This window comes from Plecotus auritus, assembly GCF_963455305.1.
Source record: "Plecotus auritus genome assembly, chromosome: 2".
NCBI lineage: Eukaryota > Metazoa > Chordata > Mammalia > Chiroptera > Vespertilionidae > Plecotus > Plecotus auritus.
In genome coordinates this window covers 513,402-531,936 of record NC_137771.1, presented here as the reverse complement: position 1 = coordinate 531,936, position 18,535 = coordinate 513,402, and the positions used below count along the sequence as shown (strand labels likewise).

At 61.7% G+C, this 18,535-nt stretch overlaps 2 protein-coding genes across 7 annotated transcripts; one reads left to right on the top strand and one right to left on the bottom strand.

Moving 5' to 3' along the window:
• Positions 1–533: 533 nt before the first annotated feature.
• Positions 534–14,800, top strand: LOC308240676 (cyclin-dependent kinase 11B). Of its 6 annotated transcripts, none has more exons than XM_080653992.1 (21): positions 1,153–1,241; positions 1,632–1,755; positions 1,828–1,874; positions 2,542–2,657; positions 3,471–3,568; positions 5,047–5,185; positions 8,643–8,779; positions 9,203–9,325; positions 9,427–9,522; positions 9,604–9,765; positions 10,639–10,704; positions 11,278–11,453; positions 12,023–12,113; positions 12,813–12,934; positions 13,088–13,193; positions 13,369–13,490; positions 13,618–13,725; positions 13,802–13,918; positions 13,997–14,145; positions 14,231–14,420; positions 14,512–14,800. In XM_080653992.1, the coding sequence occupies exons 3-21, from the start codon at positions 1,866–1,868 to the stop codon at positions 14,602–14,604; spliced, it is 2,220 nt and encodes a 739-aa protein (XP_080510118.1). In that variant the 5' UTR covers positions 1,153–1,241; positions 1,632–1,755; positions 1,828–1,865; the 3' UTR covers positions 14,605–14,800. The 6 variants fall into 6 exon arrangements, with proteins under 6 accessions (XP_080510115.1, XP_080510114.1, XP_080510113.1 ...); XM_080653991.1 differs by having other exon boundaries at positions 1,158–1,241; positions 3,471–3,598; positions 11,284–11,453; XM_080653990.1 differs by having other exon boundaries at positions 1,158–1,241; positions 3,471–3,598.
• A 606-nt stretch (positions 14,801–15,406) lies between these two features.
• MMP23B (matrix metallopeptidase 23B) lies at positions 15,407–17,737 on the bottom strand (the record flags this gene model as incomplete). Its single annotated transcript, XM_080655138.1, has 8 exons — positions 15,407–15,612; positions 15,684–15,810; positions 15,899–16,009; positions 16,085–16,249; positions 16,568–16,735; positions 16,802–16,941; positions 17,021–17,157; positions 17,420–17,737. The coding sequence occupies 8 exons, from the start codon at positions 17,735–17,737 to the stop codon at positions 15,438–15,440; spliced, it is 1,341 nt and encodes a 446-aa protein (XP_080511264.1). The 3' UTR covers positions 15,407–15,437.
• Positions 17,738–18,535: the final 798 nt, after the last annotated feature.

The following is an 18,535-nucleotide window of genomic DNA, read 5'->3' as shown; positions in this document are numbered from 1 at the left end:
TGGCCTGGGCACAGCAGCTCTGCTGGCATTGCTTTCTTTTTTAATTGTTGAGAGTGTTATAGATGTCCCCCATTTCCTGCCCCCCCCCTTAAAAATATTTTTTTTCTTTTCAGAGAGGAAGGGAGGAGAGAGAGAGAGAAACATCAATGATGAGCTGCCTCCTACGTCCCCTGATGGGGAGCGGAACCGTGTCCTCCTTCATAGCTCGATGCTCAACCACTGAGCTACACAGGCTGTCCTGCCCCCTTTATATATACATACTAGAGGCCCGGTGCACGAATCTGTGCACGAGTGGGGACCCTTGGCCTGGTCAGCAATTGGGGCCCATAGGGAGTCTTACCCAGAACCGATCCTGGCTGATAAGTGCTGGCTGGCAGCGGGGTGTGGGGGGGACCCACAAGAGGTTGGCTGGCAGTGTCAGGTTGGCTGTGGGAGCACACTGACCACCAGGGGGCACTCCTGCGTTGAGCGCCTGCTCCCTGGTGGTCAGTGTGCATCATAGCGCTGGTCTTAATGGTGGCTTAGGCTTTTATATATATAGATATATTTTTATTTTTATTTCAAAGAGGAAGGGAGAAGGAGAGAAACATCAATGATGGGCTTCCCTGCACACCCCACACTGGAGATTGAGCCAGCAACCCCATATGTGCCCTTGACCGAAATTGAACCTGGGACCCTTTGGTCCACATGCCGATGCTCCATCCACTGAGTCAAACCGGCTAGGGCTGCCCCCCCTTTTTAAAAATTGATTTTTGAAGAGAGAGAAACAGTGATGTGGGAGTGAACGGCACCCCCAACCGGGGCAGGTGCCCTGACCGGGAATCCAACCCTCGGCCACCTGCCCATCAACCCCGTGCAGAGCACTTCGCTCTAACCACTGACCACCCAGCGAGCGCCGGGTCCACGCCCAGCCCAGCCCAGCCGTGGGCAGCGGGCTCCGGTCGGCGCCGCAGGGGAAGAGCCCGCCAGGGGGCGCCAGCGACCAGTGCCCCGGCCAAGACGGCGACCGGCCGCGAGGGACGACGGGGCGGGGCGCCCAGACTAGCTCCACAGCCCGTGTCATCAGACCGCGCCGAAGCCGGAAGTGACGCACAAGAGCCCTATTCTCCGGCCGGAACCGGCTGCTTCAGCCCTCCCCGACGTCATCATTCCGCGCCGACGCAGGAAGTAACGACGCTCCGGGCGCGCGCCGGGCGCAGTTTCTCCTCAGGCTCCGGACCAGCAGCGGCGGCGGCGCAGGGGTGAGTAGCGGCCGCTCCCCGAGCTCTCGAGCCGGGCGGGCGACGCTCCCGCTCCCTCGTCCCGTCCGCCCGCGTGGGCCTTGCGATCTTGGCAGCGAGGGCATCACGCTCCGGGATCCGACCCCGCCGGACCCTCCCCCCGGGGAACGCGACGGGTCCGCGGAGCCGAAGGCCGCTGTCCGGGGGCGGAAGCCGCGCTCGCCAAGAGCCGCGTCCTGCACCGCGAGGCCCGCGGGCCGTTCCTGCGGAACCCGGGCCCGTGAATCGGGCGCAGCGGCGGCCCGACCCGGGTTGGCGGGAAGGGCGCAGCCCGACGGGCGGATCCGCGGGCCCCGAGCGCGACGCGCCGGCGCCCGGGTCCTGACGGGCTCCCGCCCCTTCTGCCGGCAGTGGCTTCACTCCAATGGGTGATGAAAAGGACTCTTGGAAAGTGAAGACCTTAGATGAGATTCTCCAGGAGAAGAAGCGACGGAAGGAGCAGGAGGAGAAGGCAGAGATAAAGCGCTTAAAAAATGTAAGCCATGTTTTTTAAGTCCAGGGTTCTCTTAAAGGAGATTTAATTTCTTTGCCCTCGTTTTTCCATTAGAACAACGCTACTTCGGTGACGTTCTTTTGTACTTCCAAATGTCGCAGGTGAGCCCAACATCTACCCTAAAAATTAACAAAGCGCTCAGACACTGGCTGTAGGTGGAGGGCCGAGCGATAACCTACTAAAGCTGTGTGTGGAGGGCGGACCCACGCGGAGGAGGAGAGAGTGTTCGCCCCCAAACCACTAGCGCGACAGGACTAGCTTTTCTCGCCTCCTTAATCAGCTCCTCTGACCCCCCCACCCGGGCATCAGCGCAGGGGGTGCCTGGCCCTCGCTCCCCGTGCTTGGCGGCTTCCCTGGTTTGCATAGTAACATCCTCAACCCCCGGGGTGCGGAAGGGGCATCGGGGCATCGGGGCTCTGCTGACGAGATGGGTCTCGGCCCCGCGCGGACCCCGTGCTGCCTGCGCCTTGAGGCCCAAGTGGCGCCTGAGCCCTCCAGTCCTCGGCGTAGAGGCGGATGCCCCGCCACATGCGCCCGTTGTAAACGTTCTCCGCGGGCTCTGGGTTCCAGAGAGTCGTGGTGTTCATGTCCGGGGATTTGAATGGGAGTCTTTTTGTGTTTTGAGTATAAAACCTTCTTGGTGGTATTTGTCAGTAAAGTTCCGATCCGAGTGTACGTGGGAGCTGGGTTTGGGCTGGCGGCAGGTGGACTGTCACGCACCCGGCGGCACTTGCCTGTGAGGGAAACGGCTCTCTCCTTGCTCCGTAGTCTGATGACCGGGATTCCAAGCGGGATTCCCTTGAGGAGGGGGAGCTGAGGGACCACCGCATGGAGATCACCATCAGGAATTCGCCCTACAGGAGGGAGGACTCCATGGAGGACAGGTGAGCGCAGGCGCGGTGCACAGCCGCCGGTCCTGGGGGCCTTTCTCAGGGACCTTGGGAGGAGCTTGCCGCCCGGACCTTGAGTTCATGGAAACGGGCTCTGGTGTGGTGTCCGCTTCCGCACCCCCTTGTGGGAGCCTGAGTGTTTCCTCTGCGATGGCTTCAGTCGGGCCGCGTTCACACAGGCAGGGAGTCGCTAACCTCAGGCAGCGAAGCAGCGGCCGGGGCGGGAGCAGCACGTCCCCCGAGGCGGTGTGTCCTCGCTGCTCCCTGTCCACTCCCCGCACTTGTTCCCTTCTCTGATCCTCTAGTAATTACAGGCAACATGACCAGAAAAGAAGGTAGAAAGGCAAAGGCTGTGAATTCTCCCAAGATGGTGGTCGTGTAGGCGGTTGAAGATACTGTTCAGTGACTTTTGGTTTGATTAAAACTGGGGCCTTTTTAAAAACCAGCTTTGTCATTTTGTATAAATGACAAAATGAACTGCACATATTTAAAACATGCAATGTGGCCGTTTTACACGCATGGAAACTTGTTTCCACAGTCAAGATAAGGAACTTGTCCATCACCCCCTAGCGTTTCCCCAGGCATTTTTGTTCCGTATGCCACAGTGATTTCTCACACTTCTCATAGGAGTCCATTTAATTTAGGTCTTGGCTTAAGTGTCATCGTTCACATAATTTTTAAATGATGGTTCCGATTCCACTTTATTGATCATCTGAGTTCTGCCTTCTGTGTTGGAGACACTCCATCGCACCCTGGCTCTCCGTGACTTTCCCGAGCGTGATGTGGCACTGTTTTGTATCATTGCAGAGGAGAGGAAGATGACTCTTTGGCTATCAAACCACCCCAGCAAATGTCACGGAAAGAAAAAGCTCACCACAGGAAAGATGAAAAGAGAAAAGAGAAACGTAGGCATCGTAGTCATTCGGCAGAAGGGGGTACAGAGCATTTGTTTTCTTTTGTGTCATGTTCAAGTGTGGTCTGTTTCCTAGTTCATAGCCGCCCGCCTTCAGAAGAAGAGAAAGTGAAATTTTAGCTAAATCCTAAGTTCATTGTAAATCGTTCTGAATAGCTATTGCATTTTCCTTTGGCCGTTCTTTTTCCTGACGTGACGTTGTTTTGTGGTAGTTTACATATTAGATTGTCTTAATTCACAAGTGTAGGGGAACAGACTGTTCAGTGCTGAATTGCTGTAGCTGAAAGCTGGGTGCTTAGAAAAGCCCAGACAGTGGCTTTGCTATCACACCAACACCCAGAGCTGCCGAGGGACGGGGCATAGCGGCCCGGGCGGGATTTAGGGCCCACGGTTTCACGTGCGGTTAATGAGCATAGTTTTGTAACTCGCAGAGACTCACTCAGCGGAGCGGAGCGTTGTCCTCTGGGCCTTATGAATGGTGCCTTCTTAAATTACGGAGATAATGTCCAGTCTAAGCATAGTTTATTCAATCCAGAAAACTAAGAATGCAGTGGAACCTCGTTTCTCCAGCATCTCTCATCTGACAGCCCTTTCATGCTGAACCTGTGTGGTCATTCCTGCATCTCTCAGGTGACAGGAGAGAATCTGTGACTATGGGTCAGTTTACCACTGTTACCATCTCAGGATATTGTGAACATTTTTGTGGCTTTTTGCTTATGTTGCTGCTTTTAATCGTTAAATTTTTTTACTGTACATTTCCTTTTCTTTTTGTTAAATTTTCATTTACATTTTACATCCTTGTTTTTAGTGGGTTTTTTTTAATAGTAAACAGTACAATAGACATGTACTGTATATAAGAAAGGTTAAAACGGAATCATTTGGGGGTCTGGAACAAATTAATAAGTTCAAGAAACCAGGTTCCACTGTATTAATTAATCCCAGTCGTTATGTTTTCTTTGCTTTATATTTCCACATAAGTGTTAGCAAGTTATGTTTCTTCATGTGACCGCTCTCCCTCTCTCTCTCTCCCTCCCTCTATCTCCCTCTCTCTCTTCCTTCTCCCTCTCCCTCCTTCCCGCCCTCCCCCTCTCTCTCCCTCTCTCCCTCCCTCTCCCTTCCTCCCCCTCTCTCCCCCTCTCTCTACATCCCCCCTCTCTCACTCCCTCTCCTCTTTCTCCCTCTCCCTCCCTCTCTTCCCTCTCCCTCTCCCTCCTTCCCTCCCTCCCCCCTCTCTCTCTCCCTCTCCCTCCCTCCCCTCTCCCTCCCTCTCTCTCTTCCCTCTCCCTCTCCCTCCCTCCCTCCCTCCCCCCTCTCTCTCTCCCTCTCCCTCCCTCCCCTCTCCCTCCCTCTCTCTCTTCCCTCTCCCTCCTTCCCTCCCTCCCCCCTCTCTCTCTCCCTCTCCCTCCCTCCCCTCTCCCTCCCTCTCTCTCTTCCCTCTCCCTTTCCCTCCCTCTCCCCCCCCCTCGTTAGGCAAGCACGCCAGAGTGAAGGAGAAGGAGAGAGAGCACGAGCGCCGGAAGCGGCACCGGGAGGAGCAGGACAAAGCTCGCCGCGAGTGGGAGAGGCAGAAGCGGCGAGAGATGGCGAGAGAGCACTCCAGGAGGGAGAGGTAATGGGCTTGTGCTTGTGAGGGGCTCTCGGTGCTTGTGATGGTCAGCGTCCCATCAAAGCAGTGAAAACAGCGTCTGGAACAGGCTTGTGCCCACGTGGGGCGTGACATGGCCACGGCCCAGTAGATGCGGGTTAGACTAGGGCCACTCACGTGGAGGTCGTTTCCAGAGAGCGCCTGGGAGGTGGCCTGCTGTGAGGAAAGGGAGCCGGTGGATGGGCCCACATCCCGGCAGCCCCGTGAACGGAGCAGCGTCTGAGGAAGGTGTGTGAGAAGAGCCTCGGCTGAGGGAGGAGCTGAGGCCAGGAGTGAAGTGAGACCACTGCGAGGCGGGCGCAGCCCTCACCGTGTCGGTGCGCGGGTAGCATGTGAACATGCGTGTTTGCCACACTCGTGCTGCCCAGTGTGGGCTGATCACACAGCTGTGCAGACCCCACGGGAGCCAGGCTTGAAAATAAAAGGAACATAGAAAACAGCAGCAGCGGCTACATTGCAAGGGAGACCGAGTTCCCAAATTTAAACAAACAGCGACAACTGAGAGGACAAGTTAGGATCCAGAGTTGCTACAACGTCGTCTAAAATGTCCACTTTCAACAGAACGGTTTGAGGTGAACACGGAAGTCAGGAAGCACGGCTCCCGCTAAGGAAGAAAAGCGCGGTGGAAGCTGTCCCGGTGTAGCTGTCTTGGCTTCAGAAGAGGAAGCAGCGGAGAAGGCGGAATGGCAGAACAGGTCTCCGAGGGGCAGAGCCTCAGAAACCGCGGGACGTGCCCGGTGACGGCCGCCCGGGGGAACGGAAGGCAAGGATGGTTTACACAGGACCGCTGAAAACTGCCCCGCTTTGATGAGAGTCATCTAGATTCCAAAGACAATGAACCCCCAAGTGCAGAAAGACGGAGTCCATCTGGCGAGAGCCGGTGGGGAGGTGTTGAGAGGCAGCAGGAGGCGCTGTCTCCACAGAAGAGCTGCGGTCCCGGGTGGCTGGAGGCCAGAGGCACGGACTGTGCTCACACTGAGAAACTCAGCAAGGACTGTGTGTCCCGCAGAACGGTTCTTCAGCAGGTGCACGTGGACCGGTGGGCCCCACTGTGAGCAGGAGCTGCCGTACAAGAGATACTCCAAGACCTTCAGCCGAATGGAAATGACGCCATTCGGCATCGAATCCATGGGACGAAAAGACGGCACGGGGAACGGTGAAAGCGGGTTACCGTAAAGGAACCGGTGAGTATGTTTCTTCTCGCCTCTCTCCTGGAAAGACACGGGATTGTAGGACACAGTAATTACACAGACGCTTGTCATGCGGTATGCAACACCGATAGGCTGCCCAGAGGAGCAGGGAAGGGGCCTGGGACCGTCGCTCTGTTTCCCGGGAATGGACTTGGTGTTAATCTCGTGAGATGCACCCAAGAGCCCTCCTAGGCGCGAGGAGTAAGAGCAGATTCACGGCGGTGCTGAAGGCCCTTAAGTCCAAGTCGGAGGAGCAGAGGAGCCAAAAGAAGACGAAGAGGAAATGAGCGAAAAACAAGTCCAGCCATAGTTGTAGTCACGGGGAGATGGTCTCTGTACCCCAGACAACCACGAGGTTGTCAGAGAGTAAGACCGATTACATGCTGTCTGTAAGAGGAACTCCTGGGAGTCAGAGGCTGGCGGAAGGCCCGCCGTGCGGATGGCACCACAGAGTGCTGGCGTGGCTCCTAATGACAGCAGAGGCCGAGGCCAGTGCTGCCCAGAGGGCTTCGGAACAGCCAGCTGCACACGGCCTTATGGGCAGAGGTGGGACAGCGGTGAATGCCACGCACCTGTAGAGCCCAAGATGCATAAAGCCGAGAACAGCTGGTCACCGCCGGAAATGTCTCTGCTCGTCATAGGACAACGAGAGAAAATCAAGGTCATAGAAATTTTGGAAAATACTGCCAACCAACCCAATCTAACACCCACAGCTGCAGGAGACACTCCAAGAGCTCACGGGACATTTTCTAAAGGTTATATGCGAGGCCATACAACAAACTTGGGGCTTAAGAGAATTGAAATTATACAAATGTGCCCTCTCACCACGCGGGAATTCAGGTGGAAGTCTGCAACAAAGGCAAGTCCCCAGATGTTTGGAAATCCAACAGCCATTTCTGATTAGCCTGTGGCCCAAAGAAATTATAACAAAAATAGAAACTGTTCTAAGCGAAAACAAAACCCTGTCAGAACCAAGGGCGCAGCTAGAGCTGCTTCGAGGGGAAGCTTTGGCTTTAAGCTCTGATGTCAGAATAGGAAGGTGTCCAGTCAGTCACCTAAGCGTCCACCTCAAAAAACGAGGACAGAGCCCTGACCGGTTTGGCTCAGTGGATAGAGCATCGGCCTGTGGACTGAAGGGTCCCGGGTTCGGTTCCGATCAAGGGCATGTACCTTGGTTGCGGGCACATCCCCGGTGTGGGGTATGCAGGAGGCAGCTGATCGATGTTTCTCTCTCATCGATGTTTCTGGCTCTCTGTCCCTCTCCCTTCCTCTGTAAAAAATCAGTAAAATATATTTTTTTTTTTAAAAAAAAAAGCGAGGACAGAGACAGCAAACAGCCCAAAGCAGCAGCAGAGAAAGGCCCAGGAGGTCTGAGCAGACGAGCAGATCCGTGCAGCGGGGCCTGGCCACGGACATTGGGCAGGTGGTGACGGGGGTTTTAGAACGGACGTGATTGCTGCACGATTTCATACATTTATGAAAAAGTGGGTTAGTGGTTGAGTTTTACATGTAAATCCTACCTCAGCTTCACCTTGAACTGGGCTGGGCCCAGGCAGCGAGGGAGCGGCACCTGGAGCCAGGACCATGGTCCAGCCGTCAGGCGGTGAAGCTGCTGGGCAGCATGGTCCAGGGCTGACGGCCACGGGCCTGACTGTCCTCGCCATGTTTTGCTTGTGCTCGTGTTTGTGGGCGTCGGATGGTCGTTTTTATGAAGATGAGTTAGCTTTGCAGCTGTGCTTGGACTGCCTAGAGCTGTGGGAGTCACGTGTGATCGTGGCGCACTATTTGGCCGCCTTAGGGTGCAGCCCCACACGTGTTTCGGTCACTAGAGTTTCCTTACTCAAGTGGCACCTCGCCTGGAAGCGGCTTCCCCCGGCTCCCACCGTCACCCTGTAGCCTTGGAGACACACCTCGTGTGCAGGTGGATGTAGCCAGGGCTGTGATACATGCTTGGGGGAGTCTTGGGGCATCTTAGACCTGGTGACCGGGAACGTGGGACATTCCAGAACCAGTGGGTTTGTTCCTAGCGGCCCTGCCTCCTCGTCCCAGCTCTCCATTCGGCTGTGCTCGGGAGGGGCGCCTCCTCAGGGTGCCCTTGCTCATGTGTTCGGCTTTTAAGACGCTCTCCGTGGATTGAGCAGCTTAAAAAGGCACCTCACAAACCCGAGCAGAAGCACGGGGTGGGGGTAAAACCACCTTTCCGGGGAGGAGCTGGCATGTGCTTGTTGCAGGGACCGCCTGGAGCAGCTGGAGAGGAAGCGGGAGCGGGAGCGCAAGCTGCGGGAACAGCAGAAGGAGCAGCGGGAGCAGAAGGAGCGGGAGCGGCGTGCAGAGGAGCGGCGCAAGGAGCGGGAGGCGCGGAGGGAAGGTGCGCCTGCGGGGGTGCCCAGAGGCCGGGTGGCGGGCTGTGTCCCACGGAGGGGAGCTGCACCCGGGGCCGCCACACGCCTGGCGCTTGACAGCGTGTCCGTGTCCTGGGCCCCTGCTGCCCACAGGGGGTGGAGCACAGGCCTGCGGAGGTGGTTCCTGGCCCTTTCTGATGGGTCTGGGGGGGCACCTGGATCCTCGGGGTCGGCTCCTGGCCTCAGGTCGGAGCTTTCTTTCCTCGGTTTCCTGGCCTCTGCCCCGGGTGCCATTAGCACGTGTGTGTGCCGTGGTGGTGTCTGCCCTGCGCACACATGGGCCGTCCCCTCAGCAAGGGTGCGGGGTGATGGGGGAGGGGTGGCCAAGGAGGGCCCTGGTGGGAAGAAGCTGCTGCCAACGCGGTCTCCTGTTCCGTGCTGGGTGCCAGTTTCTGCGCATCACCGAGCCATGCGAGAGGACTACGGCGATAAAGTGAAGGCCAGCCACTGGAGCCGCAGCCCGCCCCGGCCTCCGCGGGAGAGGTTTGAGCTGGGAGAAGGCCGGAAGCCAGGTGAGGCCGGGCAGTGCCTGCTGGTGCCTCTGGTGTAGGTCTTTGCTGGGGGGTTTAAAAGATATTTTCCTGAACTCACCTTGGGTGGTTTGCTTCGTCAGTGAAAGAAGAGAAGATGGAAGAGAGAGACCTGCTGTCTGACCTACAAGACATCAGCGACAACGAGCGGAAGACCAGCTCGGCCGAGTCCTCCTCAGGTAGCCGCGCTCCTGGCCGAGCCCAGATGCCCTGCTGCACAGGAGGGCCACAGGCTCACCCCTGCTGTGTGCTGCCTGCAGCGGAATCAGGGTCGGGTTCGGAGGAGGAGGAGGAGGAAGAGGAGGAGGAGGAGGAGGGGAGCAGCAGTGAAGAATCAGAGGAGGAGGAGGAAGAAGAAGAGGAGGAGGAGGAGGAAGAGGAGACTGGGAGCAACTCTGAGGACGTGTCCGGACAGTCGGCAGGTGAGAGCGCAGGGCACGAAGGTGTGTGGTTTTTGTAACCCATTGCTGGAGGCCCGGTGCACAAAATTCATGCACGGGTGGGGTCCCTAGGCCTGGCTGGCGATCAGGGCTGATCTACGGGGGGCGATTGAGGTGGGGGGTCTGGGGGCAGCTCCTGTGTTGAGCGTCTGCCCCCTGGTGGTTCGTGTGGGTCATAGCGACCTGTTGTTCCACCAGTTGTTCCGCTGTTCGGTCAATTTGCATATTAGGCTTTTATTATATAGGATTTACTTATTATTCATTTGAGAGAGAGAAACATCAACTTGTTCCTCTTATTTATGCTTATTCTTGTATGTGCCATGACTGGGGTTCGAGCCTGCAACCTTTGTGTACGGAGACAGTGCTCTAACCGCTGACCACCAGCCAGGGCACACAGTCGTGTATTTGGATAGAGTTCTGGGAATGAAGAAAAATAATTAGAAGCCTAATTTGTTTTTTAAACTTCCATTTCATTTATTTTTTTGTGAATTCTTACCCAAAGGTATTTTTCCATTGATTTTTAGGGAGAGTGGAAGAGAGAGGGAGAGACAGAGAGAAACACTGATGTGAGAGAAACACGTCGATTGGTTGCCTCCTGCATGCCGCCCTGGGCCAGGGAGCAGCCTGAAACCAACTTAAGTGCCCTTGACCGGAATCGAACCCAGGACTCTTTAGTCCGCAGGCCGACGCTCTATCCACCGGCCAGGGCGAAGTCTGACTTTTTTTAAAACTTCCAAATTGAAGACATCTTGTTGTCTGGGACTTACACGAGGCCCCCTGGAGGGAGCAGACCCAGAGCCTGCTGGGGGGCACTCCCAGGCCGGGGGGACACGGATGGACACTGCTCTCTTGCAGAGGAAGTGAGTGAGGAGGAAATGAGTGAAGACGAAGAGCGAGAGGCTGAGAACCACATCCTCGTTGGTAAGAGGCCTCCCGCCGTCGTTCCTCTTCCTTATCCGTCCCTAAGTGCGGTGAGGACTTCTCAGAGTTGTGAGCATGAGTATGGCCCTCTATTCAAATAACCCTTCTCCAAGGCATGCCGGGCCCCAGCAGCCACAGGGCATTCCCGTCCTGGCCTTGTCCCGGGCTGGGCTGCCCGCGGAGCCCTGGGCCCACATGCAGCCCCACGCTGCCTGTAGGGACAGTGCTGGCTGAGTGCCGCTGGCGCTGGACAGCAGGAGGCAGGGCACTGCCAGCCCTGCCCGGCCTCAGCGCGGGGAGCAAGGGGAACCGCTCAGGTCGGACGGCGAGGCCTGCAGGCAGCTGAGCTGAGCCCTTGGGCCTGCTGAGTTCCAGGGGTGCCTCCTCGGAGCTCAGCATCTAGTCAGTGGCTCATGTGGCCGTGGCCCGGCCGGCGGGCCCCAAGGCCCAGGTGCCCTCAGTCCAGGGAAGCAGCTCATGTGGCAGGTACCCGGGGCCGCTGCCCTCCCCGAACAGGAAGGGGCTTGTGACAGGGGCTCATTCCTGGTTCAGTGATCGGTTTATACTTGGAAGTTCCAGAGTCACGATTTGACCGAGATTCCGGGGACAGTGAAGAAGGGGAAGAAGAGGTGGGCGAGGGCACCCCCCACAGCACTGCCCTGACCGAAGGCGAGTTCGTGCCTGACTCCCCAGCCCTGTCGCCCATCGAGCTCAAGCAGGAGCTGCCCAAGTACCTGCCCGCCCTGCAGGTCAGGCGCCCCACACCGGCTCCTTCGCTGGTTATGAGGGGCCCGATGGTCACCCCTACCAGGGCCGGGGGTGGTAGGGCCACGGCAGGAGGCGGCGTGCACTTCTGCTGGGGGAGTATCAGTAACGGGGCACCGCGGGGGGCTCGTGGAGGAGTGGGTCCCCAGGGGGGTCAGTGTCAACACCACAGGCCTCCACCCGCTTCGGGCCTGGGGGCGGCAGGTTCCCTCCGGGCCCTCGGCCGGCCCAGCTTCCTTAGCGGCTCTGCTGAGGGGCCTCTGAGCCGTGGGCCTGGCCACATGTGACAGGACGGCGCCAGCCCCGCGCCCAAGGGGGGCTTCTCGCACCCAGCAGAGCCGTGCAGGGAGGCAGGCGGGGCTGGTGGGTGCCGGCGCTCCTGTCCTCGGGCACAGGGCAGGCCTGGCTGGGAAGAAGGGCCTGGGACGGCTTCTGTCCGCCTGAGTGGTATCGGGGATCGGGGGGCTGTGCTCCCTGAAGAAGACGGAAGGAGGGAGCTCCTGCCCTCCACCAGGCCGCGCACGGCCGCCCCTCACACCAGTGCCCCCTGCAGGGCTGTCGCAGCGTGGAGGAGTTCCAGTGCCTGAACAGGATTGAGGAGGGCACCTACGGGGTGGTGTACAGAGCCAAGGACAAGAAGACAGGTGGGGAGGCTCTTGCGTGGCCCCAAGGGGAAGGGGAGGCGGGGAGGGAGGGGGTTGCCTGAGGAGTGTCCTTGGGCGCGCCCTGCACAGCCCGGGCGGCCTCCATGCTGCTCTGAGGGAGGTGGGGCCACGGGCAGGGAGCCGGGATGTGAGCCCTGGCCCCTGGCCCTTCAGCTTCAAGGTCATGGATACACAGGCCCTGCGATCCCGGGAGTGCCCCCTGGTGTTGGCGGTGGCCTTGCCTTGCCCGGCCTGCACCGGGCATGACTCACAGGCGACACTCGGAGCAGCTGAACCCTTGGTGCCTCCAGAGGCCGAGGGCGGCCTGGCCGGGACACTCTCCTGTTTGGTTGTGACAGCAGGTGACGGCGCCACAGGGGAGGGTGCACCAGCCTTGAGCGACGGCCCTGAACAGGTGTGGGCGTCGCTGTGCCCAGGCTTGGCCGGGTCTCGGAAGGGCAGAGTGGTGACTGAGCCGAGTCCTTGGTGAATGCTTGAGGTGGGGTGTCGAGGTCGGCTCTGTGCCAGGGTCACCGCAGGTGCCGAGGAGACTGGTCTGGAATGTGCTCGTGTTCCACGGGGGCATGGCTGGGGCTTCCTGGCGCCCACACGTGTGAGCTCCCCGTTAAAGCATCACCTCGAGTCCTGGTGGACCGCGCCCGCGGGAAGGCGTCAGCACCGTCTTTGCACTGTTTTCAGATGAGATTGTGGCCCTGAAGCGGCTGAAAATGGAGAAGGAGAAGGAGGGCTTTCCCATCACGTCGCTGCGGGAGATCAACACCATTCTCAAGGCGCAGCACCCCAACATCGTGACCGTCAGGGTAGGCGGCCCGCCCGTGCCTGCGCGGCTGCAGTCCTCTCTCAGTGGGCCCCAGCCCTCACCTAGTGCCTGCCCTGGGGTTCAGCTCCCCTCAGGGCGGGGCAGCTGGCGGTCAGGTCACGTGCGGGGCCACCGGCCTGGTCTTGTTTCCCAGGAGATCGTCGTGGGCAGCAACATGGACAAGATCTACATTGTGATGAACTACGTGGAGCACGACCTCAAGAGCCTGATGGAGACCATGAAGCAGCCGTTCCTGCCAGGTGAGCGGGCGGGGCTGCAGCTGTGCCAGCCGTAGAGGTGGCCTCTGCTGTCCCCGGGACCCCTGCATGCGTGTGAGTGCACGCGTGAGTGCATGCGTGAGTGCACACGTGAGTGCATGTGAAGCCACACTGGGCTGAGGTGTCTGCGGGTGAGAGCACCGTGCCTCTCGCCCAGGGGAGGTGAAGACGCTGATGATCCAGCTGCTGTGCGGAGTGAAGCACCTGCATGACAACTGGATCCTGCACCGTGACCTCAAGACCTCCAACCTGCTGCTGAGCCACGCCGGCATCCTCAAGGTGAGCGCAGCCCCGGTGAGCGCAGCCCCAATGAGCACAGCCCCCGGTGAGCACAGCCCCGGTGAGCTCAGGCCCCGGTGAGCCACAGCCCCGGTGAGCGCAACCCCCGGCCCCACTGTCCTTGCAGGTGGGGGACTTCGGGCTGGCGCGGGAGTACGGGTCCCCTCTGAAGGCCTACACCCCTGTCGTCGTCACCTTGTGGTACCGCGCCCCAGAGCTGCTGCTGGGGGCCAAGGTACGTGCTGGGCTGGGTGGGGCCTGCCCCCCCTGCGCTGGGTCCCACTGGCCCCTGAGCGTGTCCCTGTCCCCAGGAGTACTCCACGGCCGTGGACATGTGGTCCGTGGGCTGCATCTTCGGGGAGCTGCTGACGCAGAAGCCCCTGTTCCCCGGGAAGTCGGAGATCGATCAAATCAACAAAGTGTTTAAGGTGGGTCAGGGCACCGTGCGGGGGGCGGGGGGCGGGGGGCGCTGCGGGCATGGCTATGCTGAGCTGTCCCTCTCTCAGGACCTGGGGACACCCAGTGAGAAGATCTGGCCCGGCTACAACGAGCTGCCGGCCGTGAAGAAGATGACCTTCACCGAGTACCCCTACAACAACCTGCGCAAGCGCTTCGGGGCGCTGCTCTCCGACCAGGGCTTCGACCTCATGAACAAGTGAGCCGCTGTGGGGGCGGGGCGGGGGGTGGTGGGGGGTCCCTTCCCAGCCCCCCCCCCCGCTCCACGTGCCTTCTTCTCCCAGGTTCCTGACCTACTTTCCTGGGCGGAGGGTCAGCGCAGAGGACGGCCTCAAGCACGAGTACTTCCGGGAGACCCCCCTCCCCATTGACCCCTCGATGTTCCCCACGTGGCCCGCCAAGAGCGAACAGCAAAGGGTGAAGCGTGGCACCAGCCCAAGACCCCCCGAGGGAGGCCTCGGCTACAGCCAGCTGGTGAGGGGCGTGTAGGCAGGGGGGACGGTACGGGGGTGTCCCTGAGGTTAGCTGGCCTGGCCAGGGCCCCACGGTGCCACTTGCTCCCTAGGGTGACGACGACCTGAAGGAGACCGGCTTCCATCTCACCACCACCAACCAGGGGGCCTCGGCTGCAGGCCCTGGCTTCAGCCTCAAGTTCTGAGGTTCAGAGCGGACCCCAGACCAATAGCGGGACCAGGGGCAGGAGCGGAGGCCGCCTGTGGGTCAGACCCGGGTCCTGCCCAGATGACGGGCTGCGGTGAAGTGGCCTCAAGTCGAACTGCTGGCCTGGTTCTCCACATTTCGTCTTGGCTTGTAAATTTGTAGAATTAAATCTTATTCCTTGTGGAAGAAAAGGCTCTTTTTTCAGATTTCTCACACTTGCCACATGAGGAGGGGGGCCAGTGCAGAGGGGGCGCGCGCGCGTGTACACACACACACACACACACACACACACACACTGTCAGATCACACACAGGCGCGCGCACACACACACTGTCGGATCTCACACACACACACACACACACGCACGCTGTCAGATCACACACAGGTGCGCGCGCACACACACACACACACACACACACACACAGGTGCGCGCACACGTGCTGTCAGATCCTGGCTGCGATTTCAGTCTTGAATCTTGAGGCTCCTGCGTGGCGCCTCCTGCCCTCGGAGGGCACCCACAGCGCAGCGCCCACAGCGGGGCACGCAGCCCCGTGGATTTCGTAGGCGGTCACACCCTATAAGATGCGGTGAAAGGGAGAAGCGCTGGTGTCTGTCCTTCCTGCGCTGGCCCTGAGCCCCGCCCCACAGTTGAACTCTGGCCCCACGTGGGCCGGCCTCTCCCTGCCTCCAGCTCCTGCTCTAACTGGACTGGGCCGGGGTGTCCTGGCCCCAGGCTCCCCACATCCAGCGGGGCTCGGTCTAGAGACGGCCCCGCCCCCCAAGAAAGGGCGCGGAGACGTCAGAGAGAAAGCCTTTATCAGCGCCCGGCGCTCAGGGGCGCACGCGCACGCGCCAGGAGTAGGTGCTGAGCACGCGCTGCCGCCGGCGCACCACGCAGGTGTAGGTGCCCTCGTTGATGGCGTTGGCGATGATGCTCAGGTGCGCCTCGCCCAGCGCCAGGTACCCGGGGTAGGAGGACTCCAGCGGCTCCTGGTCCTTGTACCAGCTGCGGGGGGCGGGGCTGCTGAGTGGGGAGACCCCAGCCCGCCGCCCCCTCGCCCCGGGCGGGTCACTCACTGCACTTTGCCTTTCTTGTGCAGGATCTTGTGGCCGCAGCGGAAGGTCACGTTCCTGCCCTCCGACACCAGCCGGGTTTTGGTCCTGGGGGGCGGCAAGGTGGCGGCCACCGTGGGGAAGGGGAACTCTGTGCGGGAGGGAGGGAGGGAGGGGCCGGTCAGCGCCCCGCCCCGCCCCGCCCCTTCCCGCTCCGCCTGGGCTGGGACCGGCCTCACCGTAACAGAAGTCGCAGCTGCTGGGGCACAGCCTCTTCATGAGCCTCCGGCGGGCGTCGCAGAAACCCCTCCGCGCCCAGGACGCGCACACGAACAGCCGGTCCAGGCAGCCTAGAGGAGGGCGGCCTGGCCTCAGGGCCTGCCCCGCGCCCCCGCCCCCGCCCCACCGCCGCCTCAGGCACCCACCGTAGAGCCGGTGCAGCCCCCACAGCTCATCCTGCGACAGCGCCTTCCAGCCGCGCAGCGTGGCGTTGAGGTGCATGAGCGCACGGCCGTGCTGCGAGTGCATCAGGCCCAGCGCGTGGCCGATCTCGTGGGCCGCCACGTGCACCAGGTCGGTCAGCCACACGCCTGCAGGTCCCGCCGGTCAGCGCCTGGGGCCCGGCCGCCCGCCGCCCCGGCCCCCTCCGTGCGGCCGCCCGTCTGCAGGGCAGCAGCCTTGGGCAGATAAGAAGGTTCCCAGCCGGCGCGGCGGTGAGCTCACCCCAGGAATGCAGCTCCGCCCGGCGTGGGGATTAGGGGCTCAGAGCTCCTGGAACTCGGGCCTGTGGCCTCACAGCCGCCCCCCCCCCCCTGCCTGCCTCCCTCACCCCAAATCGCAGCCCTGTCCCCAGCCCTCCACCGGGACCCCAGGGCGCGGAGGGTCCCCCAGGGGCCGGCCGCCGTCACCTTTCTTCCAGCTGTAGCGCGTGGGGCCCAGGACCCAGTACTCGCTGTCGTCGAAGTGGATGCCGCCGTGCGGGGGGAAGAAGGCGTGGGCCAGCTCGCCCGTGGGGCCGTCGAAGCAGTGGTGCAGCGCGGACACCAGGCAGTCCGTGTGGTTGGCCGGGTAGAAGCCTGCGGAGCACAGGGCTGAGCCGGGGCGGGCGGGCGGCGGGCGGCGGGCGGGGGCGCGGCGCTCACCTATCCGGAGGTCGCTGGGCTGCTCGGGGGCCACCTCGCGGAAGCTGAAGGGGGACACGTCACTCCACATGCGGAAGGCGGCGGCCAGGCCCCGCCGAGTCTCGCTGGGGCTCAGCAGATTCCGCGGGAAAGAGAGGATCCTGGGGGTGGGGGTCAAGGTCAGGGGTGGCGGCGAGGATGCTGCCGCGCCCCCGCCCCCCCCCCAGGCCAGGGTGGCACCTGTAGGTGAGGTTGAAGTGGTCCCAGCGCAGCCTGGCGGGGGTCAGCGTGTAGCGGCGTCTGCGGGGCGCCTGGGGGGGCAGCGGACCGGGCCCCGGGGTGCTGAGGACACCGGCGGGGTGGGTCGCGGCGTCTTCCTTCAAGGGAAGCAAGTGCTCTGAGGGGGCAGCCCGATTCCAAAACGCGAGGAAGAGACTGGGCGCGAAGGAGGCGGGGGAGCGCTGCCCGGTTCTCCACCCCAAGCGCCGTTACAGCCCGAAAGGAAAAGGGTATGGAGACCAGCCGGGTCAGAGTGGGCGGAGCTGGAGGGATGCTGTCCCCCACCCCCAGCCACTGGGCACCGTGGACGCGCGGACACTCGGACGCCTGCGCTTGTCCCTGGCGCCGGGAGGGACTCACCTGCGCTGCGCTTGCGGCGGGCCAGGCAGCCGGCAGGGCCCCCAGCCGGACCAGCAGCAGGAGGACGGGCAGCAGGCACAGGGCGCCCAGCACGGCCCCCCACCAGCCGGCCTGAGCGCGGGCCCCCGACGACGCCCAGGGCACGCAGGCCCCGCGGGCCATGGCGCCTGCGGACTTGCTGTGGGGGCTCCGGGCGCGTGGGCTGCGGGGCCCGCAGGCGCGCGAGCTGGGGGAGGCGCCGAGGCGGCTCGGATTACAGCCCCGGGGTGGGGGTGGGGAGGCGGGGGCGGCCACCCCTGAAGGAAACCAGCTGGCCATCCCGCTGTTGGCGCCGGGACCCCGGCCTGCGGGTCGGTGGCCGGGGTCGGGCGGGGACGCTGGGGCGGGGGGTGTGGGTGGGGGAGACGCGAGAAGGTACCCGGCTGTCAGGAAGGGACAGACGCCAGGGGCTCAGCATAAGGCAGGGATGGTCAGTTGGGGCCCCAAACGGGCTGGGGCTGAGGGACCGGAGGCTTTTTCCTCCGTGGAATCCCCCAACCCCCTGGACACCGAATGAGACCCAGGAGTGGAACCTCCGACCAGGCCAGCCCAGGACACGTCCGCCGGCGCTGGCCGGGCAGGGTCCCCGCGAGAGGGGCGGGGATACGGCGGGAGGGACGTGGCAAGTGAGTCCGGGCGGCTGACGGGGGGGAGAGAGGCGGGGTAGCGGCTGTGGCGCCAGGAGTGGGGGGATGTGCAGGGGTCCCACCGAGAGCTGGAAGAGGCCCGCGGAGGGACCCCATGGGGGACGCGGGGGGCGGCGCCCAGGGGCAGGGGCTGCGGGGAGCCAAGAATCCCCCATTGAGCTCTCTCCCAACGGCGCCAGGCGCAGGGCCCGTTCGGAGTGGTCCTGGGTGGGAGGTGGGAGACACTGTCCTGAGACTGGAAGACTGGACGGGGCGGCCTTCAGGCTGAGCCGGGGTGAGGCCAGCCAGGCAGGGTGTTGGCGAGGGCGCCCCTGGGCTGGGGGAACCGGGGGGCGGGGGCGCGTAGACTGAGGGGAGGAGAGGGCTGGGAGTTGGAGGGGGCTGTCGGCTGGCAGAAGGGTGGGAATTGGGCCAGCCGAGGCCGAGGGTC